Source organism: Vulpes vulpes, chromosome 15, assembly GCF_048418805.1.
Source record: "Vulpes vulpes isolate BD-2025 chromosome 15, VulVul3, whole genome shotgun sequence".
Taxonomy (NCBI): Eukaryota; Metazoa; Chordata; class Mammalia; order Carnivora; family Canidae; genus Vulpes; species Vulpes vulpes.
The window spans coordinates 81,399,629-81,427,430 of record NC_132794.1 but is presented as its reverse complement, the minus strand read 5'-3'; the positions used below and the strand labels follow the sequence as shown (position 1 = coordinate 81,427,430).

The 27,802-nt window shown below is 53.2% G+C and overlaps 1 protein-coding gene across 2 annotated transcripts in view; it reads left to right on the top strand.

The window, feature by feature from the left end:
* RET (ret proto-oncogene) overlaps positions 1-27,802 on the top strand; it is a 51,190-nt gene that overhangs the window by 5,720 nt on the left and 17,668 nt on the right. For both annotated transcript variants that reach the window (XM_072739462.1, XM_072739463.1), the window contains exons 2-9: positions 17,310-17,576; positions 18,366-18,653; positions 20,821-21,065; positions 22,268-22,463; positions 23,751-23,950; positions 26,010-26,268; positions 27,010-27,135; positions 27,675-27,785. In XM_072739462.1, the coding sequence (XP_072595563.1) occupies positions 17,378-17,576; positions 18,366-18,653; positions 20,821-21,065; positions 22,268-22,463; positions 23,751-23,950; positions 26,010-26,268; positions 27,010-27,135; positions 27,675-27,785 (1,624 nt within the window). In that variant the 5' untranslated portion in view covers positions 17,310-17,377. The remainder of the gene's footprint in view (positions 1-17,309; positions 17,577-18,365; positions 18,654-20,820; positions 21,066-22,267; positions 22,464-23,750; positions 23,951-26,009; positions 26,269-27,009; positions 27,136-27,674; positions 27,786-27,802) is intronic.

Sequence of the window (27,802 nt, the reverse complement as noted above, 5' to 3'; positions counted from 1 at the left end):
CCTCTTCCTGTGGGCGTAGGGGAGGACACCTCCTGATGTGAGGGTAATGCAGGGGCGCCTAACCTTGGCAGCACTCAGCTCAGGTCCCCATGTCCTCTTCCTTCTCCCCATGTCCTCCCCTTCCTATGTCTGCCTCCTCCCATGTCCTCTTCTTCCTCCCCACGTCCTCCTCTCCATGTTCTCCTCCTCCTGCCTGTGTTTTTCTGTTCCCCATGCCCTCTTCTTCCCAGTGTCCTCCTCCTCCTCATACCCTCCTCTCCATGCCCTCCTCTCCATGTCCTCCTCCTCCCTGTGTCCTCTTCCTCCTCCTGCCTGTGCTTTCCTATTCCCCATGTCCTTCTCCCCCTCCCTGTGTCCTCCTCCTCCTCATTTCTGCAATTGTTTCTCTGAATGAGTGATTTAATAATAACAATAACAGTAATAGTGATCCACAAACACTCCCAGAGGGACCATCTGCTGCCTAGAGAGCTTCTCCGGGGCAGGGGATGCCTTCGGGGAGACAACATAAGGGCCTTTGACCTCAGAGCTGTCACTGTTGGCAGGGGGAGGGGGGCAGGCAGTAAAGGAAGCACTAAGCCATCACTTCTCTCGAATACATGTGTGTGATTTCAGAGGAGGTGCTCAGCAGGAAGCAGGCTAAGGGGCAGGGTAGGAAAGGGCCATGGGCAGCCAGGCAGGCAGGTGACTATCCTGATTGTGGACTGCAATGTGGTAATGACAGCAGGGGGTCATCCAGTCCCCCTGCCCATCTCCCTTCCACGCAGGGGGACTGGATGACCGCCTGAGGAGGTACAGAAAGTGGCCCTCTGCTGGCCTGGGGAGGGTGCTCCTGGGAGGCTTGAAGAGGTGGGAATGCCCAGGAGGCCTCCTAGAGCCCACCTGGCTTTCCCTTCACCACCCCAGAGTGGCAGTCCAGGCCTGGTGTTGGGGGTTTAAGGGAGGCTGTGACTTTGGAGGCAGGGCTCTACCTCACTTCGGAAGACCTTAGCAGATTTTTTCTTTGAGCCAAAGGTCCAAGACACTTGGGAGCCCATGTAGACTGGGCCTTCTTGTCCTCCCTCCCCATCTGTCTTTCTACTGTCCACCTTTCCACCTTTCCTAAACTCTGGGAGCAGACCTGGGCTCCCATCCATCTCAGGCTTCAAAGCTGTGTGGTTATAGGAGCCTCTGGGACCTCCCTTTGTCACAGAGGCTGGAGCTGTGAAGCCAGTGGGCTCCTGCACCATCTTCTCCGAGACTCTGGGCAAGGATCAGGTGGGAAAAGAGGAGGCAGCAATGTAGTATTGTTCCCTCAGCCCCCTGCCCCGGGAGCTGATCCACCTAGAAAACGTGGTCATGGGGTAGATGACGCCAACAGGACCTTGAGATTGGCAGTTCAGGTACCACCTGGGCCCCCAAGGAGAGCAGGTGGCCAGTCCTGAGCAAACACCTCTGTTTGCTTTTGCCTTGTGACTGGCTCCACAGAGTACAGCAGCCTGGGTACCACCACAGAAAGGTCACCTGTGCACCTGTGGGCTGGCTGGTTCTGGTTGTCCATAACAATATCGAAGCCCAGAGTGGCCAAGGCTGGGGTTCTGTGACAGGCAGGGCCCAGTTCCAGGCCTAACTCAGGGAAGATGCCTGTGCCCCTAGAGGTGCAGGTCCTGGGGCCCCAGTCCCCCTCCCAGGTTCAGGCATTGGCAGTTGTACCTCATTGCCATCTTGGACCTTTGCTCCTCTGTGACAGGGATGCTGATGGGTTCCTCAGGGTCCAGGGCTCTAAGCAGTGCTTAGAAGGCAGGATGGCCCAGCAGGAGGATGCAGGGAGTTGAAGTTCTGAGCCCTGCTCTGAGCAACTGGCCAGACCTGATCACTGATTGGAGAAAGGGCTCTGCTGCTAAAATAAATCAGAAGGCCCCCAGAAAGATACTGCCCATCAAAGCTGGTTCTGGTGACACCCCCACCCCCCGTAGATGTCTATATACCAGCAAATTCCAGTGATTCTCCCTCTTCTAGAAAGGGGAAAAGAAAAAAATGCAACTTCCTAAAATTTAATTAACGGCCTTGACAATGCTGGGGAAAATGTGCATTCTGTGTGCCAGGACCCAAAGGTGGGGTGTGGGGGGGGGAGTTAAATTGGAGGTGTACAGAGTGATGGCAGGCATCTAGAGAGTCTAGTGAGTTTTTTCTTTAAATTTCTCTTGCCAGTGAAACAAGCAAAGACAGAAGCAGTGAAATGCTGAAAGGCAGGCCTGGGGCTTGTCCTGGGTGTGTGCAGGTGGTTTTCTCCTTGCCTGCTCCCCATGCTGCCCCTTCAGTACTGGCTGTGGGGCATCTACTGCTCTCTGTCCTTTCTGGGGAGGAGAGAGGGTGGAGGCAGGGGGCAGGGCTCTGTTCCAGCAGCCACTTAGCCCTGGAGTAGCTGGCAGCAGGGTTAATGTGCACTTAGCACGGGGGGGGGGGGGGGGGGGGGGGGGGGGTGCTTTGCCACTGGAGGGTTTGAGCTTTGTCATGTCGGCAACCCGCAGGGTGGTCTTCACAGGACATTCATCCAGCAGGACCACAGACATGAGTCCACAGAACTTTGAAGGGTCTTGAGTGAGAAACCATTGAAATATTCTTTGCTTCTCAGCTTCCCACCCACTCGAATCTTTGAGGGCAGGTGAGATTGTACTTGGTAACAGAGACCCCCCCCCCCAGTCTTAGTGACTCTCCTGCTTGCGGTGCGGTGCCCCTCTAGCTGCTCCATGGCCAGCCATGTGCTCAGGGAGGGGCACTCTGCCCATGTTCTGTGGCTTGGAGTCCCATCACATGGCCCTTCTCTCCTCAAGAGAGGCCCAGGGTACAAAGGAGAGCCTGGGGAGTGGGAATGCACACCCTGGGGCTCCTGCATGCACTCTCGGGGGCCCCCTTCTCTAGACTCGCACCCCTGAGCCCCACCACCTCCATGTCAGCTCCGCTGGTCAGCACAGCCAGCGCCTGTGTTGGGCCCAGGGACTAGGATGGGATGGGAGGCAGATGATTGCAGTTTGCTTTTTTTGGTGAGGTAAGATTCACATAACATGAAATCAACCATTGTAAGTGACCAATCCAGTGGCATTTATTAGTATATTCACAGTGTTGTCTAGATGTCACTTCTATGTAGTTCCACAACATTTTCATCACCACAAAGGAAACTCCGAAGCCACTAGGCATTGCCCCCTAGGCCCCCACCCCCTGCCGGCCCATGGTAACCACTGTTCCGTGTCCTGTCTCTATGGGCTTCTCTGCTTTGGATATTTCATGTAAATGGACCTTTGTATCTCTGGCATCTTTCTCTTAGCATCATATTTTCAAAGTATTTATACACTGTGGCATGTATCAGTATTTTATTTCCTTGTAAGGGTAACATTCCCTTGGATGTAAATACCACATTTATTTATCCATTCACCTACTGTTGGATATTTGGATTGTTTCCACCTTTTAGCATGGTGAATAATGCTGCTGTGAACACTCGTGTACAAATATCTGTTTGCGTCCCTGGTTTCAGTTCTCTTAGGTATGTACTTAAGAGTGAAACTGCTGGGCCATATGGTAATTCTGTTTTATTTTTTGAGGAATTGCCAAATTGTTTTCCACAGCAGCTGCACCATCTTACATTCTCACCAGCAGTGTGTCAGAGTTCTGATTTTTGTCACATCCTCAACAACACTTGTTATTTTCTGGATTTTTGTTTTGTTTTGCTTTAATTATAGGCAGCATACTGGGTACAGTGTATCTCATTGTACTTTTGATTTCCATTTTTCTAATGATTAGTGATGTTGAACATCTTTCACATGCTCATTGGCCATTTGCATCTTCTTCTTTGAAGAAATACTATTCAGGCCATTTGCCCGTGTTTTAATTGGGTGAGGGTTCTTTAGGTTATTGGGTTTACCTTGCTTTATCAAACCTCCACCGGGTATTCCTGAGAAGCCCTTTTGTGTCATTAGCATTTCACTGTGTCAGTAGCATTTCTGTCACTGAGAGCCCTAGATCCCTTTTGAGGACCTGGGTTCACCTGATGTTTGGGGTGAGGAAGGGGGGTTGCTGCTGAGTCACCATAACCCCACTGGGACCCTGAGGACATTCTCAGAAGACCTGGACCCTGAGACACATTAAGCTCGAATGCCCCAGAAACAATGGCATCACAATTTGTGTGTAAGATGCCCCAGCCCAGGGGTCACCCTGTGAAAGACCAGGGAAAGGAGGGGTGCCGGGAATCAGCAACCCACCCAGCCCACCTGACAAGGCAGGACTCAGCAGGGGAACTCAGGGCTGCCCTGTCTTGCTACACCTCAATCTTGACTCTAAAAATAACCAGGCAGATCCAGTGTAAGTTGATTATCGTAATTGTAGCTGTGTGATATCATGCTGATGGTCCCTAGAAGCCATTTTCCTGGGACAGCAGTGTGTTCTGGGGTATTTGCTCCCCCTTGCACCCACAAGCTACAGGAGTGTTTGGCAGTGGCACGGAGGTGGGCAGGCCTTGGCTGAGGAGTAACTGGAAGGCTTAGTGGGCTCCAGGCAGATGCACATCCAGGGTGGGAGAGGAAGAATGGAGGAGGGAGAACAGAGAACTGCTTCTGTCTGCAGGTGCTCTGTACCTGGCCTGTCCCAACCACGCTTCCAAGGAGGGGTTCCTGTCCTGGTTCACAGCTGGGAACGGACCTGGAAAGGCTGCATGCCAAGCTGGACACACAGAGAGGCCTAGTGAAGGGGTATGGGCTTGGGCCCAGCTCTGCCCTTGTCTTTCTGCTTCCATGTGTTGCACTAAAATCTCTCTCTTGGATCTAGGCTCATGTCTTTTTGCCTTATCATTGGTGGTCTAGGAAGACAATTGTGATTCTAATCCTATTCTATCACATGGCCCAGCCCCCTCCCCCTGCACACAGACCACCTAGGTCAAAGCCCACCCCAGTTTCCATCATGCCCACCATCCTGCCACTTGTCCCTGGTCAGGAAGTTCATTCTATAAATTCTATCACATAGACTCATATGGGAATCATAATGAAAAGGAGCCTCAGCATCAGATGCAACCTTGTCCTTGTATAGATAGGGAAACCATATAGATGGGGAAAGCCCTAGGTGGGCAGTGGACCCTTAGGACCTGCCGATTTCTCTGGCCCCAGGTCCATGCTATGTTGGAACCTGCCCCTCTCAGAGGCTTCCCCAGCTCTCTTTCTTACACCCTCCCAGCAGAGCAGACTCTTGGGCCTTCTTTGAGGCCTCCCACATCCCCAGAGAGAACCCAGCTTCTGCTCCAGGGATCGTGGTGGCCCTGCCGGGGCGGTGGGGGTGGGGGAGTGGGGTCTCACCTGCTGTTCACTCTGACTGCACCTGTCCTGGCTTATAGTGGGGAATAGGGAGAGGAGGGAGGAGCAGGTCCAAAGCTGCTGGGAGGGAGTAAGGGGGAGCTCCCGGTGGAAGTACTGTGACATCCCAAACCTGCCTCACGTAGGAAGGAGTGTGTACTGAGGGCAAGAGGCCAGGTCTGTTCCTTGAATCCCTGAGAAAAGGGCCTTCCTTGGAGAGGGCCCTTTCTAGTTCTCTCAGACTTGACAAGGAAGCACATCCAGACCATAGGGTGGCCTTCCAGTCCCCATCGAGTTATAGCAGTCTCAGTAGGCCCTGCTCTGACCAACATGCTATTGCTGGCTTGTGCAGATGCTTTGGTCCCAGTCAGCCTGTATAGGTACTACCTTCCCAGGGGCTGCCCTGACCACCCCCCAGGAGATAGGAGTCATGGGTCACCATACATATGCAGAAGCTAGACTTTGCTGATTCCACCTTTTCAAGTATTTGGTGAAAATAGTACCCAGTGGGATGGAGGGAAGGATTCCTCGAGGCTCAATTCTGTATCCAGCAGGACATGGCAGACCCCTAGCATCGTTGGGCAGCTGCCAGGTGCCCCCTCTGAGGCCACAACCATTACTGTGTCTGTCCTTGTCAGACAGATAATGCCTGAGCAGACTCCCCATCACACTTACCTGAGCTTCACCCCATTTCATTGAAATGTTAACATATTTATACCAGGTAACTTCTAGGGCACCTGCTTTTTAGAAGAGGCTAAGGGAGGTATGGATGGTTATTTATGATGGCATTTTCTAGCTGGTCTGGAAGCAGGTGGGTTGGTGTCCCAGGTCCTAGTGCCCTGGCTTCTCTGCACATGTGTGCACACATACAGCCGTCACTGAGCAGAAGGGCTTGGCGACCACGCATACCACCCAAGGCAGGACCCTTAGCTTAATTCTTGGCTTACCGTCTGAATGGCCTTGGGCATGGTACTTAGTCTCTCTCTGCCTCAGTTTTCCCCTCTGCAAGACAAGCATCATAATCATCCCTACTTCTGGCAGTTGTGTTAATTAAATGGAACAATGCACGGAAAGTACTTTAGAACAGAGTCTCTCGCCAAAAGCGTACTGTAGAATTCTTGCTAGTTAATGTTGCACAAAGAGTGCTAGGGGGGAAGATAAAAATGAGCAGGACCATCTCTGTTCAGGAACTCAAGGTAGGTGGGGTGACACATTTGTTTAGATCTAAGTCACTGTGCCCTTCTGGGAGCATGAGGGACAGTTCCCCAAGCAGAGGCACCAGAGTCAAAGCTGGTGATGTCCTGGCCAGTCACCCCCAGGCCCGGGCCAGCATACCCGGAGTCAGCTGGGGCCTCAGGGCAGGAGAGTCCAGGAGCCAAGGGGGCCTGGTGACCCACACACAGTCATCAGCAGGCCACTTGGGTGGCCAGTCTTTTTCCATCCAGGCCTTGCCCCGGGTAAGAAATTAATTGCAACCTAATTGGCAGTTTCCTTTGCATAGAAGCCGGAAGGAACTGCCAGTGAGGCTGGTGATTAACTCAGCAGCAGCTGGAAAATCACATTTGGGCAGGAGCGTCCATCATCTCAGTGAGGCTACTGCAGCTGGCCTGGACTGGTGTGGAAGTGTGGGCGGTGGTTGCGGGTACATGCGGAATACAGCCTGGGGCCCAGGCCCCTCAGAGCAGAAAGCAGGGGCCTGTGTGCAAAGAGTGGATCTGGACTACTGGTTCCCATGCTACCCGGGCTGTAGACCTCAGTCATTGGCCTCATTCCCCCAAACTTCAACCATGCCCAGACCCCTTCCCCACTTTTGGCAGAGGTCTGCGTAGGCGATACAAGCAGTGTCAGGAGACGTGGGCCCTGACTGCACTTCCACCCGAGTGTGAGAGGTGAACCTCAGCTTCTCTTTCCCGTCGTTGAATGGGGGGAGTGACATTTCTGGCCAAGGACAAGAGCTCTGGCGAAGTGTGCAAGGAAGAGCTTTTCACAAAGGTAGTGGGGTGTGCCTGTGTGTGCAGAGTGGCATCTCTGAGGCAAGGGCTGGCTTCCAGGTCTCTCTTCCTCCATCCAGCTGCTCACCCAGGCTACCAGCCACCTTTTACAGTCAGGGCCCAACAGGACAGGTGTCTGGGGAGATAGTTCACCCCACATTGGGCTCCCTGCCCTTCCCTGCCATGAACCACACAGTGAGGATGAGGCAGGAGGGAGGGATGTGGTGGGACTTGAGAGCTGTGTGTGCCCCTGGCCAGGCAGGCAAGAGCCCTGGGGTCTGTGCCAGAGAGAACCTTTGGGAACAGAGCCCCAGAGCTCATCATGGGAAATTCAGGCACCCAGTATGTGCCGGGATGCCCACCTGCTCCTCCTTGTGTGATGGCCTATCCAGTTTGCCCTTGCTGTGTGCCCAGCCCACACCAGGATGGCCACCCAACCTTGTGGCCATGGTGGCACAGGCTGCCCACTGCATGCTGCTGGCAGCATTTTGGGAATGAGTGGAAGACTGGAACTGAAGCTGCACTGCTGTAGTGGTGACTGATGTACTTGTTGGGACATTAAAATAATTAAGTAATTAAGATGATTAATTTTATGTGTATTTTACCACAATTAATTGTAAAAACTGGGATTCTCTTGTATGCTTCCCAAATCTGTTATTTATAAATTTGATTTGCAAATTTGATCTGTACATTATAATCCTTTGTAAAAGCAGAACCTCCTACTGAGACAAAGCATAGTGATTGCAGAGTGAGCCCACATGCGTGTGTGTGTGTGTAAGTGAGCACACACATTCTGTCCACCATCTCCAGTTGGCAGTGTTCCTCAGTTACCAGTAAGTCATTTCCTGAGCAGGCATCAGAGGTTTTGTTGTCAGCCTGGTGGCTGTTTGCTCAGCACCCACCACTGGCCCCACCAAGATGGCTAGTGCACCACATGTCCCTTATGAGTCTTGTGAGCATAGGAGGAGCATCCAGGTGGCTCTTCCAGCTCATCCTGCTGCTGACTCTGCACCTATGGCTCCCAGTGCCCATCAGACCCAGCCAGGGTATCTTAGCTACAGCCTCTCCCTCTTCCCAAATTTGTACCATTTCCCAAAAGTCCCCAGATTCCTCTCCCTTTGTGAAACCATGTATTTATTGGTTTGCTCCTTCATTATTGCCTTCACTGGTTCACTCATTTGTCTGTTCTTTCAGCTCATATATAGTGAATTGGCTGATATGCCTAGAAGGTGGGTGCTTGAGAGAGTGGGGAGGAGGTGAGTTGCGGGGAGGACAGTTGGGGCCTCATCACTGGTAAGAAGCTCTGTTTTATTCTACAAGCTATGGGCAGTTAATACAGGGCTTCAAGCAGAGAGTAACATGATCCGACTGACCCTAGTTACTCTGTACAGGTGGCCTTGGGTTAAGAGTGGGCTCAGGAAGGCCCCTTGAGCAGTGTGGCATCATCCACTTGAGGGAGGTGTGGGAGCATGGCAGCTTGCACTGGGGATGGCAGAGGGCAGTCTGTGGGCTGGTGGGAGGGGTGGGAGACGGGAGAGCTCCTGGTGAGAGTTAGGTGGGTAGTATCCTGACTGGGGTAGGAAGATGGGAGGAGGAGGTGGGGATGGGTGGGAGGGGAATCTGGGTCCTCCTCTAAGTGTACTGAGACAGGAGAGGCTGCAGAAAGCCATAGAGATTCACACCTAGCACTGGGAAGGCGGTCAGGGCTGGAGAACGGGGCAGTCATCAGCACAGAGGCTCATGAACACGGACCATGAATGCTCTGGGACGGGCTGCCGTTTACCAGGAGAGAACAGGAGAAAGAACAAGGAGCTTCCGACATCCAGAGGGTTGGCAAGGGGAAGGAAACAAGCACAGGAGTCTGGCAGGCTGGCTTATTGTAGTACCACTGGAGATAACACCAAAGGCAGCAGGTCCTAGAAGCAGCCAGAGAGAAGAGAGAATACCAAGTAGAACATGCAAGTAGAACGAGCACAGAGTTCTCAGAAGCAGCAACAAAAGCCAAAAAAAAAAAAGTCCTTTGAAGGAATGAGAGAAAATAACTTTCCTACAGAATTCTTTACACAGCTAAAGTACCTTCCATGAATGAGGTAGATTTAAAAAAAAATTTTTTTTTTAAGAAAAGGCAAGAGAAACCCAAGCCCCAAGTTCATGTTCAAAGTGAGTAGGGCGAGGTGGAAGGTGGGGACCCAGGAGAGGCAGCAGTGTTGCTAAGTGTCCGGTAAAGTTGGCTTTGGGTTCATGGATGTTTGCTGTGGGATTTGCTTTCACTATAAATGTTCTGCATGATGCATTTATGTGTATAAAACGTTCCAGTAGAATAAAGAGGAAACATGGGGCACCTGGGTGGCTTAGCTTAAGTGGTTGAGCTCAGCCACAGCCACGGAAGGTTGACCTTCCGCTCAGGTCACAATCCCAAAGCCCAGGGATCATGCCTCGTATCGGGCTTCCTGCTCAGCAAGGAGCCTGCTTCTTCCTCTGCCCTTCACCTTGCTCTTGTGCTCTCTTACACTCTCTCAAATAAATAAATAAAATCTTTAAAAAAAAAAAAAAGACAGAAAATGTGAATGTGATTGAAGGGGCCGTGGTGTGGACAGGCCACATCCTGAGAGGGTGCTAGTGCTCAGCACTGGGGCTGGATCTGAAGGGACTCGCACAGGGACAGCTGGCCTGTAAAGGGAGGGGCTGCCCCTGGGGAGAACCTGGAGGGGTCTGTTTCCCATTCCCAGCGAAGATGATGGCATTAGGAAATCGTCTGTTAAGGAGATTCTGCTGGGTTATAATAAAACCGTCATCTACACGATCTGGTGCTCATCAAAGGCAGGAGCCAGGGCTGTCCAGCCAGTGGATTCTGCAAGAGAGGCCTGCCCTGCACACAGATGTCGGCACTGCCACTAACCCCACCCAGTTCTAAGAGCACACCATTACTGTACTTTTCTTTCTCAGGAGTCCTGAATTCCAGTTTCCATACTACCATCCTGGATCATTTTTAGTTGTTGGGGGCTCTCTGCCTTTCCCTGGCAGGGTGACTGCGTGCCCCAATGAGTGATCACCAGTGCTCATAGCAGCTGGGAAGACAGGCCCTGAGCTGGGGTGAGAGACCAGGAGCATCTGGCCAGGAAGCACATGCCCAGATCTGGACTGTCGTGGTCAGAGGGCAGCGCATCTACCGCGGAGGGTGGCAGCAAAAGCAGAGGCTCCTCAGGCGAGCTGTGGGTGGCCCCAATAGCTGGCCAGGACCATGGAGAGCTGGCAAAGATGAGCCCACAGTCAGGACTAGGCTTTGCTATGCTACACTACACTAAGTGAGCCAAAGGATGTGTGTGTTGAGTTTGTAACCATGTGTGTGTGAGAATGAGTGTGTGTATGAGAGATGTGTGTATCAGTGTCAGCTCACCAAGGTTGCAGCCTTCACCCAGCAAGTGAAACAGGAGAGGTTAACATAACTTTCTAAGCTGTGTTGAGAGAATAAGAGTAGGTATAGGAGAGCTCTGTGGGCCACTTCAGGCTGAGGGCACCCAGGGAAGGTGGGTGATCCCGCCCCGGCTGGGATGAGAGCCTGCTGGCAGAGCTGGGTAGCCACTTACTGCTCATGGAGAAGTTAGCTGGGTTGCTTGGGCCAGAGGCTGGCCTGCAGCCTCAGGGCAGGCTGGAGACAACCCTCCAGGGCACAGGGGAGCCAAGGCTGTGGATGGGTACTCAGGAGTGTTTGTGGGAAGATGATCACCAGACTCAGGTGTGGGCTGTGCAGGCACCAAGGGACCATGTGCTTTGGGCAGGTGAACAGGGTGGAGCACACGGAATGTCCCTACACCTCTCTGATGCTGGCTCTCCCTAGGCAGCAGGAGCCAGAAAAAGCAAGGTAAAACAGCCAGAAGCAGGAGCACAGCCCTTGACCATCTGCAGTGTCCTCAGCATCCTGCTCACTGCAAAGGGAGGTGCTCAGAGTCTAGCGTGGGCATAAGGATGTGTGTGCAAGCGCATGTGCCCTTGTGAAGTGTTGAATGAAAGAGAGGGAGGGGAGGGGGTGTGGGCCTGCTTCCATTTGTACCCAAATACAAATAATTTAAATCTGCAAACCAAATGGGGAGCATTGCAAACTACCTTTCCAGGCTATAAAATGGTACAAGGTAAAGGCACACCATGGCTGGGGCTGTACTAAATGTAACCATCGGAACCCACCTGGCAGACACTGTGGTGGGTTTGCTTGTGAAGGAGATGTTGGGGGAGGGGGGAGAAGAGGGCCTGGTCAGAGCAGGATAGCACTTGGTCCCTGCTGAATGTGATTTCCACACCTTTTCCCTGTCGGGGTCTGGCAGAGTGGGAGCAGATGGGGTCTCTCTGAACGTGAGCAGTGATGTGAGCCTTGGGCAGGTGTGCCATGAGCGGCATGGGACCCATCATCCTGTGTGAGGAAGGGCCAGCGCCTCACCCCTCAGCGTAGTGCCGTGCAGCAGGGGCCACCTGAGCAGCCAGAACCATGGGCTGCAGTATTCAGGCAGAAACGTTAGATGAGGTATGAGGGAGGATCCTGGCACCACGTGGCATTCAGAGATGAAAGGTATGGGTAGGGAAGGCCTTGCAAATCTTGCTGTGTTGACCTACCCAAAGGGCCAGAGAGGCAGCTCTCAGCAGAGGCAGGTCTGAGCCCACAGGCCAGGCAGCCCTTCCTGGCAGAAAGGGCCAGCAGCAAGCCTCCTGGTGGGCTGACTGACTCCAGTGTCTGATGCCCACTGCCACTTTGTTAGCCATTGTACCAAACCCCGAGATTCAGAACCACAGCCCATTGACCTCGGTAAGGCTTCTTACCTCCCAGCTGCAGTGTTCCAAACTGTGAAATGGGGTAGTAAAGGGATCTACACACAGCAGCTGTGAATCTGAAGTATGAGCTCTGTGGAGTACATACCTATGCAAAGGTGAGGCCTGCCTGTACCTGCCCTGTCTGCTCCTCTCCCAGCATGCCCTTCTCTGATTTGCAGCTGGAGAAACTGAGACACAGTGGAGGCTGGCACACTGTGAAAATGAACACCAGTGGCCCATCCCAGGCTCTCCTCATCCACCTGCCAGGAGTGGCTGCATCATTCATGGGGCCCAGTGTAGAATGAAGATCCAGACCCCTTGTTCTAGAATTGTGACGAGTTTCAAAACAGTGACATCAGGGCATTAATCCCTTTGGGCCTGCCCAGGCTGTGCCCACCTGAAGCCGGCCCTGCACCCTCCTCTTCAGTTCCCTGCCTTGGACCATGTGTTTTTTCCATCTAGAAGTGTCTGTGACATACCGGAGCATTAAGGGAGCCATACCCAGCTACAGGGACCACCTGGGAGGTATTTTAAGTGCATGTAAGTCTGTTTCTGCTCACAATCATTGCCCAACCCACAAACCCCTTTTGGCAGCAATCGCCTGGGCCCCACATGGATCCTGTAGGGCTGGGCTCTGAGAGAGAGAGCAAGCAGGGCCCATTCTCTCCTGGACATGTGGTCTGCATGGGTGGAACTGTACCAGCTTGGGGGTAGGGAGCTCTGGGAGCTGGGATCTCCTGCATCCTAGCCCCTGTACCACTGAAAGTGTGTACAGTCAAGGAGGCCCCCCCAGAAGGGAGCCCTGTTCTGGGGCTGCTCCTATCTACCCAGCAGGGTAGGACACTCTGGGTAGAGAATCCCCCTGACCAGACCTGTCTGCTGTCCTGCAGCCCCCAGGTGTCACCAGAGCCACCTGAAAAACCCTCCCCACAGTGGCTCCAAGAACAGCCAAGTTTTACTCAGTTCTATTCTGCTGACCAGGGCCAGGAATGTGTGTCCTGAGAGAAGGTGCTGGCAGAGACTGTGTTGCCTCCTCAAGATATAAGCTCTGTGGATATGCAGAGTCCCCTCGCTGGTCCTCTGGGGGCAAGAGCGCAGACCTCACCCCTCTCCTTGGACCAGTCAGGCACACTAAAACACAGGCTCTGGAAGACACAGGCTGCCTGGTCTATGTCCAGTCTTAAGGACTGGTAGCACTCCTTGCAGCGCTGGGAATTGAGGCACAATGGCAGCATCTCAGATCATTAAGGGTTGATTTGTGCCCTTCTGCCAGGGTAGGGGCAGCATTTGTCTGGGCTGACCTCCCTCCTTACCTGGTATTGACCTAGTGTTGGTGTCACAAGTCCAGGCTGCCCCTGGCCACCACCCTGTAAGACCACTGGGAGTCAGTCTTTCCTCCTTTTTGTGCCCAGAAATGCCAAGCTGCCCAGAGAGTTGGTTGGTCATTAGGACTGTCTTCCCCTCGAGTTGATATTCTTGACTTGCAGTAAGGTTTAATCACTGCTCAAGACTTTATAGGGGAATAAAGCCTGTCCCAGCAGGCAGGGCTACCTCAGTGGGGGCCCAGGCATGGTCAGCTGGGGATCAAGAGCATGGCCGCTGTGGGGGCCCAGGGAGCTGAGTGCGCTGGTGAAGGATGTGCCTCTTTGAAAAGACTGCTTTACAAATTCCAGTTCTCTTGCTGTCTTATGTGCATACCCTTGAGCAAATAAACTTTCTTTCTGCCTCATTGTCTGTGTTTGCGAAGCAGTGGTCCTGACACTGTCTGTCTGGAGCTGTGGAGAGGATGGAAGGTCAACATGTATGCATGGAGGATTAGCCTTGTCCTGTGTTGCCTCCCAGAGCCATCCAGCCAGGTTGTGCTCACCCTACACTCCACCTTTGAGAGGCAGCAGCAGCCTGCAGGGGGCCAGCATCTTCAGAAGGTTGTGGGGGGAAGAGAGTCATTCTTTCTGTCCGTGGGGCAGTGAATATCACCTTCCCTAACACCCCCTGCCCCAGCCCTCACTTTGAGCTCCTGCTGGATGCTCTGAATTGTGGAACCTTCATGGAATGTTGGATGGCAAGGAAGCCTAGCTGGCTGCTGCTCATGATCCAGTCCCCTGTTGTGGAGCAGCAGTGCTGTGCGTGGCTCTGATTCCCCTTCTGAACCTGCCTTCCAGGACTTGGCCATGCTGGAATGCTGCCATGGGTTGGGAGCCCCTATAATATCAGATTTCTGTGGGGGAGACTGGATGGCCCCGCTGAGGATCACAAGCCAGGAGTCACCCTGCCAGGCAGCACAGAGCAGGGTCAGGCACACTCCTGGTGGGAGGTGGCTGCCAAGCCCCATCTGGGACTCCTCTACCACTGTCCCCTCCCTGTGGGTGGCTCCTCACACACAGGGAACATTTCTGTCTTTGTCTGAGCCATGACTTGATGAGTCAGTAGGGTCCCCTTTAGGGCTCCACTCTGTGAGGTGTGTGAATGCCTCTCGTGGGACATGCAAGCCTCTGGAAGGGATCCTACCTGTGCAGGGACCCTCCAAGGACCTATCAGCCATGGCCCATCACTCAGCTCAGCCTTGTGCTCGTGTCTTCAGCTACCCTTCAGCAGGAGCAGCAAGAAGCCAGCAGCCATTACAGCTCTCTGAGCTGCCCTCCTGTCCCTGTTACCTGGCAGCCACTGAATCCCAAGGAGGTCAGCCCTGAGTGCATCTGAGAACCTGTGTCCTCCTGGCCAGTGGGGAGGATGTGGGGAGATTCAGGTGGCATTCAAGCTAGCTCCTGCTCATAGTGTCTGCTGGTGAGGCCCCAGGGTGGGGGAAGCATGATCTCAGCACTCCCTCCCCAGTGTGACTTCATGGCGCCCCATAAGTTGCCTCCCCCTTGAATGGCAGCCAATGTGACACTTTGGAGTAGATCCTTCCCCCCAAGAAACCTTAGCTCAGAGCACAGGGCAGGCTCCTCGGAGGGCCTCTCTGAACTGCACCCACAGGGACCAAGTAATTCTAGGTCCCACTCCAAGAAGACCTCTCCTAGAGAAGGGCTTTCCAAAGGTCTGAAAGGCCACTCTATGATTGTTGTCGTGCCTCCACCCCACTTCTCTCCATCTCTGTGGTTAGTGTGGGGTTAGTGCCTTTGGCTCTGGCCAGAGCATCTATCTCCCTTCTCTCCCTTTCTCCCTCTCTTCTCTCTCTCCTTCTCTTCCCCGCTTCCTTCTCCCTCTCTCCCTCTCCCTCTTGCTCCTTCCCAGTCCAGGCCTGTCTGGCAGGGAGCAGGTGGGGCCAAATGCACACTTCCCCCCAAATTGGTACTCGCAGCCTTGGCTGCCTTTTGAAGTCATCCTGGAAAACATTCCACAGTGCAGGCAGCCTTCCTGTTTGCTTATTGTTTTATCATGTCTGGGGACCTGGAAAGGGCTTACCTGGTGTCTTCACCTGATTCCACTTGGCACTTGATTCCCCATACCCAAATGTGTCCTTAGGGACCCAAGCGGTGCTGGGAGTATCCTCTGTTGGTGCAAACTGGCCTGGCTGCTAACCCCAACAGCTATGAGAAGAGTGGGGTCTAGGTAGAAACAAGTTTATTGAAAAGATAAATTGGCTACACGAGAGCAAATCCACAGGTAGTTCTAATGTTTGCATTGTGTATTGGGTACTTTCTATGCATTATAGAGTATTTGCAGGGTTTTAGTGGTTTTCAAGCATTGTTCGTCTATTTATTCTAATTGGAAATTCTATTTTTAAAAACGTTTTAATATGAGAAATGTTGAACTTACACAAAGTCAGCAGAGTAGTGAGGTCCTACATGAGCTTATCCAGCAAGGCCATGGTCAACATCCTCTCCCTTGAGGCAACCATGGCTCTCTCTACCCACAGTCCCTTGGTGATCGGGTTTTTAGGGAAAATGTACCTAAGTTGAAATGCACAACTCTTAGCTGTACATTGTCAGCTAAGACCCACACTGCTATCAGGACGTGGGACCTACATTCCCCAGAATGTTCCTTCCTGCCCTTTCCAGCCCTTTGCCTCCTCCCACCCCTAAAAGGTAGCCAGTCTACTTTCTGTTACCTAAAATTAGTTAGAATCATGCCATGTGTATTCTTTTGTGCCTGGCTTCTTCTCTTTGGCATGATGTCTTACATATCTTTCCAGGTTGTTGTGTGTATCAGTAGTTCACCTTTTTTTATTGCTGCATAGGATTCCGTGGTGTGAAAACTACACTTTGCATATCCACTGACCTGCTGAAGGGCATCTGGGCTGTTGCCAGTTCTTGACTGTGTGAATAACCCTGCCATTTGTGAATAGGTCATTTAATGGACATATGTTTTCATTTCTCTTGGATAAAGTCAGTGGGATTTCTGGGTCAAACGGTAGGAGTGTTTAACTTTAGATAAAGATTTGTTTCTCTTATAAAGTGCCCGGGTCCAGGGACACCTAGGTGGCCCAGTTGATCAAGTGTCTGGCTCTTGGTTTTGGCTCAGGTTATGATCTCATAGGTGATGAAATCAAGCCCGACTACAGGCTCCAAGCACAGTGGGGAAAACTGCTTGAAGATTCTCTCTCTGCCCCTCCCCCAATATGCATACACTTGCATGTGCACGCTGTCTCTCTAAAATAAATAAATCTTATAAATGAATGAATGAATAAGGTCCTGGTTCATTTTAGGTGACTGTTGCCTGCCCTGCTTGTCTGGCATCCTCGTGTACACTTGAAAACCTTGGGTTCAGGTGATTTGGTGAGAAACCAGGGTAAACTCCCAGCTTTTATCAAACTTGGGTAATTGAGAATGATTTTATAGTGGTTTTATACTGCCTCCTCCTCTCTTTATCTGTTTTACGGCAATCCACTTGCAGCTTGTGTTTAGCTACACAGATAGTTGTGCGTTGATGTTAGGATTATAGATAAGAAAGTCCTACGAAGATCAGAATTTTATTTATTTATGTATTTATGTATGAAAGTCTTTAATTCTATAAATTCTGGAAGCTGAGATCTCTTTCTTATAATTTCAGAATGAGGAGACTCCTAACTTACACACAGTTTTGCTTATAAACTATTACTTATGCTAGATTGGAATTTTAGTTAGTAAAATTTTTGGTCCATAGAGAACCTTTTTTTATCAAAGTGTGAACTAAAGCTGCTAGAGAGTGCTGGTCTGCCTGGGAGGTCTGCTCTGGATATTGTCATCACCACTCCCTCCCTCACATGCTTCCCTGCTTTCTGCAGCTCCACTGGGACTCTACTTCTCCAGGGATGCTTATTGGGAGAAGCTGTATGTGGACCAGCCATCTGGCATGCCCCTGCTCTATGTCCATGCCCTGCGGGACATCCCTGAGGAGGTGCCTAGCTTCCGCCTAGGCCAGCACCTTTACGGCATCGCCTACCGTGCAAGGCTGCATGAGAATGACTGGATCCGCATCGAGGAGGACACAGGCCTTCTCTACCTTAACCGGAGCCTGGATCACAGCACCTGGGAGAAGCTCAGCATCCGCAGTAAGGGAGCTGCCTGACCCCACCCTGTCTTCTTCTCTCACAGCCCACATCACACGCACACTGAGGCTCGGGAAGGTGGCTCCTGTGTGATCCCTGCTGTGTAAGAGTGAAGGGTGAGGTGCAAACATAGGGGAGTGGCCACTACCCTGGGGCTGAGAGAGAGGAAGAGTCCTTATCACTCTGGCAGAGATCCAGACCTTGTTGGAGAAAGAGCCTCCATGATGGAGTTTGCTGGAAATTCCCCCCTCCAGGTGCTGGGAAAGTCTGTCCTCTGTCTATGGGTGTGTCTCTGCAGTGGTACCGATGAGGAAAGCCCTTGGGGAGGGTTGGGGAGGGTGAAGACCCCCCCCCCATGCAGTACATGTGCACCATGCAAAGTAGAAACCAGCCTGGCAAAGCTCTCAACCTGCTATTAGACCCAGGACTCAGGGCACCCCTCTGAGGGGGCAATAATGCAGTAGAGGCTGGTGGGGAGAAATAGGAGGAATAGTAGACCCCAGTGCTCAGAGCACCTGAAAGAGTGGTATTTGAGCTGAGACCCGAGTGACAAGAGAGGCAGGCCTGTGAGGCACCCTAGGCAGAGGGAGCAGAACCATGGGACCATGAGCAGAGACAGGCACCAGGTCTAGGGCAGCTCAGGGCAGGCAGGAGGTGGCCAGGCAGCGTAGAGAGCCCAGTGGAGCCCTGTGGACAAGGGTGAGGACTGGACTTTCCACCAGCCCTGGAGCTCCTGCCCCCTCCCCTGCTGGTATGGTGATGCCCCACCAGGCCTGACTTCTCTGTCTACAGATGGCGGCTTCCCTGTGCTCACCATCTACGTCCAGGTCTTCCTGTCATCTGCATCCTTGCGTGAGGGCGAGTGCCAGTGGCCAGGCTGTGCCCGTGTGTACTTCTCCTTCATTAACACCTCCTTCCCAGCTTGTGGTTCCCTCAAACCCCGGGAGCTCTGCTTCCCCGAGACTGGTGTCTCCTTCCGCATTCGAGAGAACAGGCCTCCCGGCACCTTCCACCAATTCCGTTTGCTGCCCGTGCAGTTCCTCTGCCCCAACATCAGCGTGTCCTACAAGCTCCTAGAAGGTGAGTGCTGACCTCACAGAGTGACCCTTGGTGCTGCTGTGTGCCAGGTATGGCACCGCCAGCTCTTGACAGCCATCTGGTATACTCTTCACCACCACACCATCCTTCCATTTAATATCCCAGAAATATTTCTTGTGTGCCTGTCATGAACTAAGTACTGTTCTAAGGTCTAAAGATGTAACAGTGAACAAAATAAGTCACAATCTTGCCTGCCTAGAGCCTCCATTACCCCTGGGAAGTGGAGGCCATGCTCATGCCAAGGCAATGGAGGTGATCTCTTGAACATGCTAGTTGGGAAGTAAAGTTCCAGGAATGTGGAGTGGTGGAGACTGTGGTCTTCTGTGCCTTGGCTGGGGAAGGGAGCACTGGAGCCAAGGTGGGAGGGCACCAGGCAAGCTGTGCTAGCCCCTTTGATCGCTGTGATGGGGCCACTGTGTGGCTGGACTGGGGAGAGTAGAGGCATATGAAGATACAGAAGTTCCTGAGGATTTCCCCTTGAGGGACTGGGGAGTCATGGAAGGCTTGCTTATAGGGGGTGGCACTGACAAGACCTGACTTACCCCTAAAGGATTATTCCAGCTGCTATGCTAGGAATGATTCGGTATGGGCAGGGGAGGGTGGAAGCAGGGTTACTACCTGAGAAATCCCTAAGCAACAGAATGAAGACTGGAAGAAGGGTGGAAGCCACAGAGCAGCGAGAAGCAGGTGGCTTCTGGGCATGTTTTGAAGGAAGATCCAGCATGATTCCTCAATGAGTTGGATATGGGTGTTAAGGGAAAGAGGGGAGTCAGCGTGGTTCCAGGATTCCACCTGAGCAGCTGCAAGGGCAGCCAACTTGGCCACAAGATGGCCCTGGGGAGGCTGGCCAAGGTGAGAGCAGGCAGTAGATCCCGAGGGAGTTGAGAGAAGCCACCTGATCAGATCCATGACAGGAGGCACCATCGAAATATCCAAAGCAAGGAGGTGGGACACAGAAGGCACACTGCTAGTTAGGGGGACGTGGATTCACACCAGGTTTAATTGCATACACATGGCAGTGATGTTAAAGCAGATCTCAGTAAGGTAAGGAAAGGAGCCATCCACTCCCCCAGCCTCCTTCCATTTGCCCTGCAGCTGGGCTAAATGTCTTTGTGCAAGGTTGTCAGCCACACATCAGGTTTAGCAGGCTGCCCTTCCTCATGAAGATTATATAATTAAATTTTGTTGAGCATGTCTTTTGTAACCATAAACAACAGAGAGAAACGTATGATAAGCATTTCCCAGGTGTAATTCACATATAATATGTGGCTCTGATGTGAGGGACCGAGGGATGCTTGCTCTCCCATGCAGTGGAGCTGACATAACCCTCCATGCTTGGCTGTGAGGGTGGTCAGTGTGGACCTTCAAGCCTTCAGCATTTCCCCCTTTTTCCTGAAGGATGAGTTATTCCTGAAGGATGAATTTCAGGACAGGCTTGGGTTGAAGAGTGTGCTATCATGACTGGTCCTCCCCTCACCAGGTTGTGGGAAGATACACAAATCACTGACCATATGGCAGTGCCTAGTGAGGAGCAGGCATGTTAGCCTTCATCTATCCTGTCTTCTGGTGAGGAAACTGAGGCACAGAGAGGCAGAACAACCAGTCTGGGATCACACAGCCAGGAGGTGTAAAGTGAGGGTACAAAGAAGGCAATTGGAAGTATTTGTGTGTTAACTTCCAGTCACACACTAAAAGTCCACCATGTTTGTTTTCAGATGGTGGAATAGTGGCTTTATTTCTCATGTTCTCTAAAATGAGCACATAAATTACATCCGTAATTTAAAAATCGCCTGTTTTTTTTTTTTTTCAAAAGCCAGCCAGTGCTAGGAGCTGTATCTCTGGGCCTACAGCCTGGTTGAGCTAGTGTTCCCCCTCCCCCATCAGTATGGAGGTGGGGAAACTGGCAGGCACAGGAAAGCTCATTAGTGCACAGTCATCACTGCATACAGGTGCTTGGAGCTCTGTGCCCCTACCCCAATCTGGAGCCGGGGAGGAGGAGCTCAGGGCAGGGCTGGCATGGTCCCCAGCTTGGACCCGCAGGGCCCCCCTCCCCTGCAGCCACTCCTGGCGGGCCCAGAGAAAGACAGCTAGCTCACCCTGATTCCTGGAGGGAAGTCATGTTGGGGTTCCTGGTCTGCTTGGTGTGTAGGTGAGAATCTGCCCTTCCGTTGCGCCCCGGACAGCCTGGAGGTGAGCACACGCTGGGCCCTGGACCGTGAGCTGCGGGAGAAGTATGAGCTGGTGGCCGCGTGCACCGTGCGCCTCGGTGCGCGTAAGGAGGAGGTGGTGATGGTGCCCTTCCCCGTGACCGTGTATGACGAGGACGACTCGGCGCCCACCTTCCTCGGGGGCTTCGACGCTGCCAGCGCTGTGGTGGAGTTCAAGAGGAAGGAGGTGCCTGTCTGCCACGCCTGTGCTTGTGTCTTGTCTGTCGTCCATCTGTTGGGCATCTGCCACTCCGTCCACCATTTATTCTTGATCTGTTCAGGTGTCCGTCTAGCCATCCAGCCACGTGGCTGACCATCCTTCCAGATATGTGTCTTTCATTTGTCGGCCCAGGGCTTTCTTGGGGCTTTCTGCCTGTCTCGAGGGTAGCAGAGGAGAGGGGAGGTCAGCCCAGCTGGCCTAGGACGAGTGTCTGGGGACCCTGGATGCCTAGCATGTGCCTGACCAGGCTGTCAAGGCCAAGCGTTTGCATCCGGTACCGGGGCGCACCTGTGCCGCAGCCGGTAGGCACAGCGGTGCTACCCCGCGGCGGGGAGAGGACAGTTGCCCAGGAGGGCACTGCCTTCCACCGCTGTCAGCCCTCACTGGACGGCTCAGAGAGACTCCTGAGCGGTTCTGGCTGCGATCTCCCAGCACGGCTCCGCCCACCTCGGCCTGCCCGGGCGCTGGTCCACACTGGTGGAGCGTGACTGCCACCTGCTGGGACTTGGGCGTCCTGCAGCCGGCCGGCGAGGGGCACAATGGGAGATGGGTGTTCTTACCTACCTCTCCACGCACCCCAGGTGCTGGTTTGGTGGATGGGCTGGCGGGAGGAAAGCACAGCTCATTGGTAAAGACCCCATAAGCTTGAAAGGGCTTGCCTTGGGGTAACAACAGAGTCTAGTTAGCAGTGAAAGCAAATATGCCCTGTGACTGCTCTGAACTTTTCTTGTGATCCCCTCCAGCCTGGTATATGGAAGGTATTTGGAAGAGAACATTCTGGTGTACACCGGGGCTTGCCAACTCTCTCAGTGTGACAGAGAGCTAACCCCACCCTGGGTGGCCTGGCTTACTGTTCTCCTAAGGGACCTGGTAAAACCTGTCAGCAGAGCACCTGGACATCTGCTTTAAAAGTCTCTTCCTACCGGAAGTCTGTAGATGCCTATCACACCTGTTGCACAGGTGAGGCACAGTGGCCTAGGGATGGTGACTGGGCCAGACTTGCAAGGGACCCCACGGGAACTCTAACACAGGTCAGTCTGTTATTAGAGTTGGCTCTGACTACATACGCTTGGCCCACCTGTGGGGCATGTGTCCTTCTGAAGTCTCAGGCTCTAGGGTCTCTGAGGGGTCCCTCTCACCAGCTCTGACTGGCATCCTGTTGTCTGCAGGGCACTGTGGTGGCCACAATACATGTCTTTGACGCGGACGTGGTACCAGCATCTGGGGAGCTCCTGAGGCGATACACAAGTACACTACTCCCTGGGGATGCCTGGGCCCTCCAGACATTTCGTGTGGAACACTCACCCAACGAGACCTTGGTCCAGGCCAACGGCAGCTTTGTGCGGGCAACTGTGCATGACTACAGTAAGAGGGGCCAGGCATGGCCTGGCTGGGCCCCCTAGGGAACTGGCAGTCCACTCTTCCAACAGAACCCTACACACACAGACACCTGTCCTGGCCCTCTGAGCCCCAGGCTACAGATCCTTCCACCTTACCCAGCCCTTCATTGTCTCTACTGGGCTCATCTTGGCCACACTGGTGGGTTTTTACAGGCTTTCTTCTCTCCTTGAGCTGCCTCCTGGCAGATGGACTTCCCCATGCTGACTGTGCCAGGGCTCACTGCCCACTACAAACATACACATCATTGCCTGGGGCCTTCCTCTGGCCTCTGCTTTGTGGGCCCCCAAGGTGCCTAAGTGCTTGGGGATTATTTCTCCCTTGTCCCAATAGCTCTCTACTAGTAGGTTAGTATATAATGGCAGCTCTGTGTGCTTGAGTCAGAGGATTCCACAAAGATTGTCCTATCTGGCTTCTGGAATGTACCACAGAACTAAGCTCCAGGGGTGCATGGTGCTCACCTGCAGGTTGGGGCACCTTCATCAGCTGCCTTGCCTCCTCCGCCCTGCTGCCCATATTTTTCTAGAATCACCTTCCAAATACCCAACTTGCACTTGAATCCTTGTTTTGAGATCTGCTTCTGAGGGATCCCAGAATCGCTGGTACCATTACCCCTTTGTGCCTGGACCTATCCTATTTGTTTCTCATCCTCTCCACCCCCATTGAGCCTTTGAAAGTCTCCTGCCCTGTACAAGGGAAGATGTTATCCCTGCCCAGGCTCACTCATTGTATACAGCATGTATACGAAAACCTCCCCGCCCCTATCCTTCTGTCTCTGCAAAACTAGGACCATAGCCATGGCATATAGCAGGTACAGAAACGTGCAGGCTCCAGGCTCTGGAGGAATGGAGGCCAGTATAGTCTTCCCAGGGCCTCAGTGGTGGTAGATCTTTATCTTGTGTATGCCTATACCCCACACATACATACTCCATGTATACATGCACACATGTGGACCCTATACACAACACACACAGACACCCCACCACACATGTACACACATATGTACAGGTTACCTCCCAGCTATGAAGGGTTCTCTTGGCTTCCAGCTCAGCACAGGGCCAACATTTAAACAGTGGTTCTAACTTAACACCACCTGCCAAGTCTGTTATCCACACAGCATAAGTGTGAAAGTCTGTGTTTGCACACATGGGTGTGCATGCCAGGCATGTGGCTGGGAGGAGGCCCACAGTGGCATGGAGCAGTCGTCCTAGGCCTGCAGCAATTAGGGAGTCATCAGTGTGCTCCCACCCACAGGGCTGGTTCTCAACCGGAGCCTCCCCATCTCGGAGAGCCGCTCCCTGCAGCTGGCTGTTCTGGTCAATGACTCGGACTTCCAGGGTCCCGGGGAGGGCATCCTCTTGCTCCACTTCAACGTGACGGTTCTGCCTGTCAGCCTGCACTTACCCAGCGCCTACACCTTCACTGTGAGCAGACGGGCCCGCCGCTTTGCCCAGGTGAGCCTGCAGCCCGATGCCTGGCCTAGGAAGAGGCCTGCAGGGGCAGAGGACCCCCGATGGGAGGGCACTCTGTTTAACAGATTGCAAGCAGGGCTGGGGTTGAGAGATCCTCCTTCCCTGGAGTGAGTACACAGAGTGGCCCAGGGGGAGCCATGGGCACAGGTCTGGGGAAGCTAGACCATGGCGGAGTTGGTAGAGTCCTGGGCAGGGGTGGTGGGCACCAGGGGTCTCCTTTTTGCCCTCTTCCATTCTTATCTTTAAAACGTGTTTTGTCCTAACACAAGAGCAATGCCAGCTAGATCTACATATGGTAGACTTAAATCTTCCTGGTAAATTATTAACCAGAAAGTGGTTTGTAAAAATACGGGCCTCATGTGGCTCCTTGTGTTCAAAACCAAATTTTCATTAATGGAATTTGCACATCTGTAAATGCAGGCAGTAAGCAGTGGCGCCCTCTGCGGGGAAAGGCTGGGAACACTTCCACTTTACCTGCTGCAAGTGCGTTTACTAGAGCCTATCTTGTGTTTGTCGTTGGAAAACAATTAGAAGTGGAAAAAACATAAAGTAATAAGTATCCATTAAAGAAGACAAGGGACGGAGAGGACTGATCCCTTCTCACCATGTCAGCTAGTGCTTATCATTTTGATACAGTTCTTTCTAGAATATTTCTCTTAAGGACTTTTGTAATTTTACTTGGAATTGCAGCATGCATATGACTTTCTGCTCCTTCCTGTTGGAGTGGCTTCAGACACATCCCCTTCAGAAGGTCCTGCTTAGGGCTATTTCCAGTTGTTCCTGTCTCTGTGGTTGGTTCCCGTGCCCCCTCCAGCCCTGACAGCCACCCAGGTCCAAAACACAAAGGACCCCACCCTTGGACATGTCTCAGCTCCCTGACCTGCCATCCAAGGTCTTTTATGGAGGCAGAGGTCAAGAATGGTGAGAGGTGGCAAGGCAGAGGGGCCCGAAGGGTCTCCGAGGAGCTACTGAATGGGAACAAGCACTGCAGAAGACGTGTACTCCAACACCCTCAAAAATCATAGGGACCTGAGTCCCAATCTAGCCTCACCCTCACTGTGATCTTTCACCCCCTCTCCAGGCTTTATGATTATAAATTGAGGATAGTGGCCTGAACAATTTGGAGGGCCACATGGGGGAGTGGAAGCCAGCACACTTTATATGGGGATGTGCTGGGACAGCCACCATCCAAGAGGTGGTTTTGCTGTGGAGTCAGGCCTGGGTATAGAGGAGCATGGCTCTGCCCTGGGCCTGAGCAAGGCTGAGCAGGGGACCTGCTAAGTGGCTGCAAGCAGAGCCTCACCCTGCCCCACCCCTGCCCTCTACCCCCCAGCCTTAACTAGTCAGAGTCTGGGTTTAAGCCTCTGAAACTCTCATTCTAACTCAAGTGGCCAAAGGATAGAAAGGAGAGCTTCAGCTGCCCAGCTCCAGGACCCAGCAATGGTACTACCAGCCTAGCATCCCCAGGAGAAGCATCTTGTCTTTCCCAGGGCTTCCAGCCACAGTCCCAGGAAGGCCCCCTGGAGCTGTAGGACAGGCAACTATGGTACATGAATCATGTGGCCCCCAGTGCAGTGCTCTCACTGCCCCGGCAGGTAGCCTGGGCAGGGGGTGGAGCACCCCAGCCACTTGGAGTAAGGATGGCAGTTGGTGGTCCCCAGAACAAATGTGGCCTGGCCAGAAGAGGGGAGGGGAGGGGAGGAAGAGGGACCCACTTGGCCTTCATGTCAAAACAAGTGAGTGAATAAAGAATGAGCTGGAGAAGGGGCATCTCTTGAGGCAGTCTCTAAACCAAACCTCAGTCCCTATGTCCTTTCACCTCTGGCTCCCAGGAGCAGGGGTGGGCGGTGGTGTGATGGACGGAACCAGGGCCAGGCAAGTGGATGGGTCTGCCAGTTCCAGGGGCATGGAATACAGGGACTTGTCATTCCTGGACCTGGTAGGGGACTGTTCAGGTTTCAGGCTGCCCAGAAGCCCCTCCGGCCACCAGCACAGGCCAGTGCACCACCCAACTGAGGCATTCCCTGTGCCCCATGCCTAGATTGGGAAAGTCTGTGTGGAAAACTGCCAGGAGTTCAGTGGCATCCACGTGCAATACAAGCTGCAGCTCTCCAGCACCAACTGCAGCGTCCTGGGGGTGGTCACGTCAGCCGAGGACACCACAGGGACCCTGTACGTGAATGACACGGAAGCCCTGCAGCGGCTCGATTGTTCTCAACTCCAGTACACAGTGGTGGCTGCCGACCGGCCAACCCGCAGGCAGACCCAGGCCCCGCTGGTCGTCACCGTGGAGGGGACATGTGAGTGCCAGGGCCCCATGGAGGGTTGGGACAGGCAGGGTGTGGTAGAACTACGGACTTTTCACACACAGAAGGGGCCAGGCCTGTCCCCCTTCGCCTATTGGTAACGTCCCTGAGACTGCCTGAGTATCCTTCCCTATAAAGTGAGAATAACAGTGCACCCTGCATAGCCAGGCTGGGAGGATAAAACAGTGTAGCCCAGAGTGACCGCATAGTAGATGGTCACTACTCCCCATCACCACTGCCCATGCATTCTGTACATGCACTTGCTTTAGGGCTGCCTTATAAAATACAAGACCCTGGTTAAATTTAACCTTCAGGTAAGGAACAAGCAATTTTTTGTTGTATGTCCTACGTAACCTTTGCAGAGTCTCTTAGAAGGCAGACTTCTAAGTATGTCCATGCGGTGTTAGAGACACAGTTACACAAAGTGAGTATTCAGTGTTTATCTGAAATTCAGATTTAACTGGCGTGTGTGTTTTTGGCTGAGTCTAGCCACTAGCCACCGCATATCCTCCCTCCATACTTACTCCACCTTGCCATGACTGCGGTCCCAGCCCTCTTCTTCAAGGGGCCCCATCACTGCCCTGTGTCCTAGTGCTAAGGCACTCCTGGCCTTCTGGGCTCACCCATGAGAAAGGCTCTACTGAGAATTCTCTCTGCCCCTGGATGCTGGCTACTGGGTCCTGGCTGCCACTGGGTCCAGGCCAGCCCCCTCTGACCAGTTTCTGCCACCTGCAGATGTGGCTGAGGAGCCAGGCTGCCCCCTGTCCTGTGCAGTCAGCAAGAGACGGCCTGAGTGTGAAGAGTGCGGCGGCCTGGGCTCTCTGACGGGCAGGTGCGAGTGGAGACAGGGAGATGGCAAAGGTAGGCCCCACACAGAGCCAGGCCTATGGCCAGGCAGTCGAGAGGGGTAATGGTGGCTGAGTGGAAATGGGGTCCATGTGAGCCTGCTGGCTGCTATGATGGCCCTCCCTTCTGCACCTCTGTTGTCCAGAGCCCTGTCCCCACTTGTAGTTCCTGATGCGAGGAGAGGGTGGGCATGAGTGCAGAGTATGAGCAGCACAAGGATATTCAGGCTCTTCCTCATTGTGGGACCGCAGGGCCCTTTGGGTTTGGGAAGGTCTGAGCCAAAGTTGGGATGTGCAAGAGACACAGAGGCTCTAGCTGGAAGGCCCCAGGCCAGGCCATGTGGCCCCAGGCAGTAAGACTGGTACATAGCCAGGTCCACACTGTGCCCTCCACAAGGATCCCACTTATGGAATCTCTGCTCTGGCCTCAGTTTGCTCCTCTGGAGGGGTCAGGGTTGGCCAGGGAGGTCCTGGGATGCCGCCTTCTGGCTCTGGCAGTCTGACCAAGGCAGGTACTCCCAGATGGTAGTGACTGGCCTGCCGTGTGTATTATAGGGATCACCAGAAACTTCTCCACCTGCTCCCCCAATGTCAAGACCTGCCCTGATGGCCACTGTGATGCTGTAGAGAGCAGGAATGTCAACATCTGCCCCCAGGACTGCCTCCGTAAGCAACCACTGGGC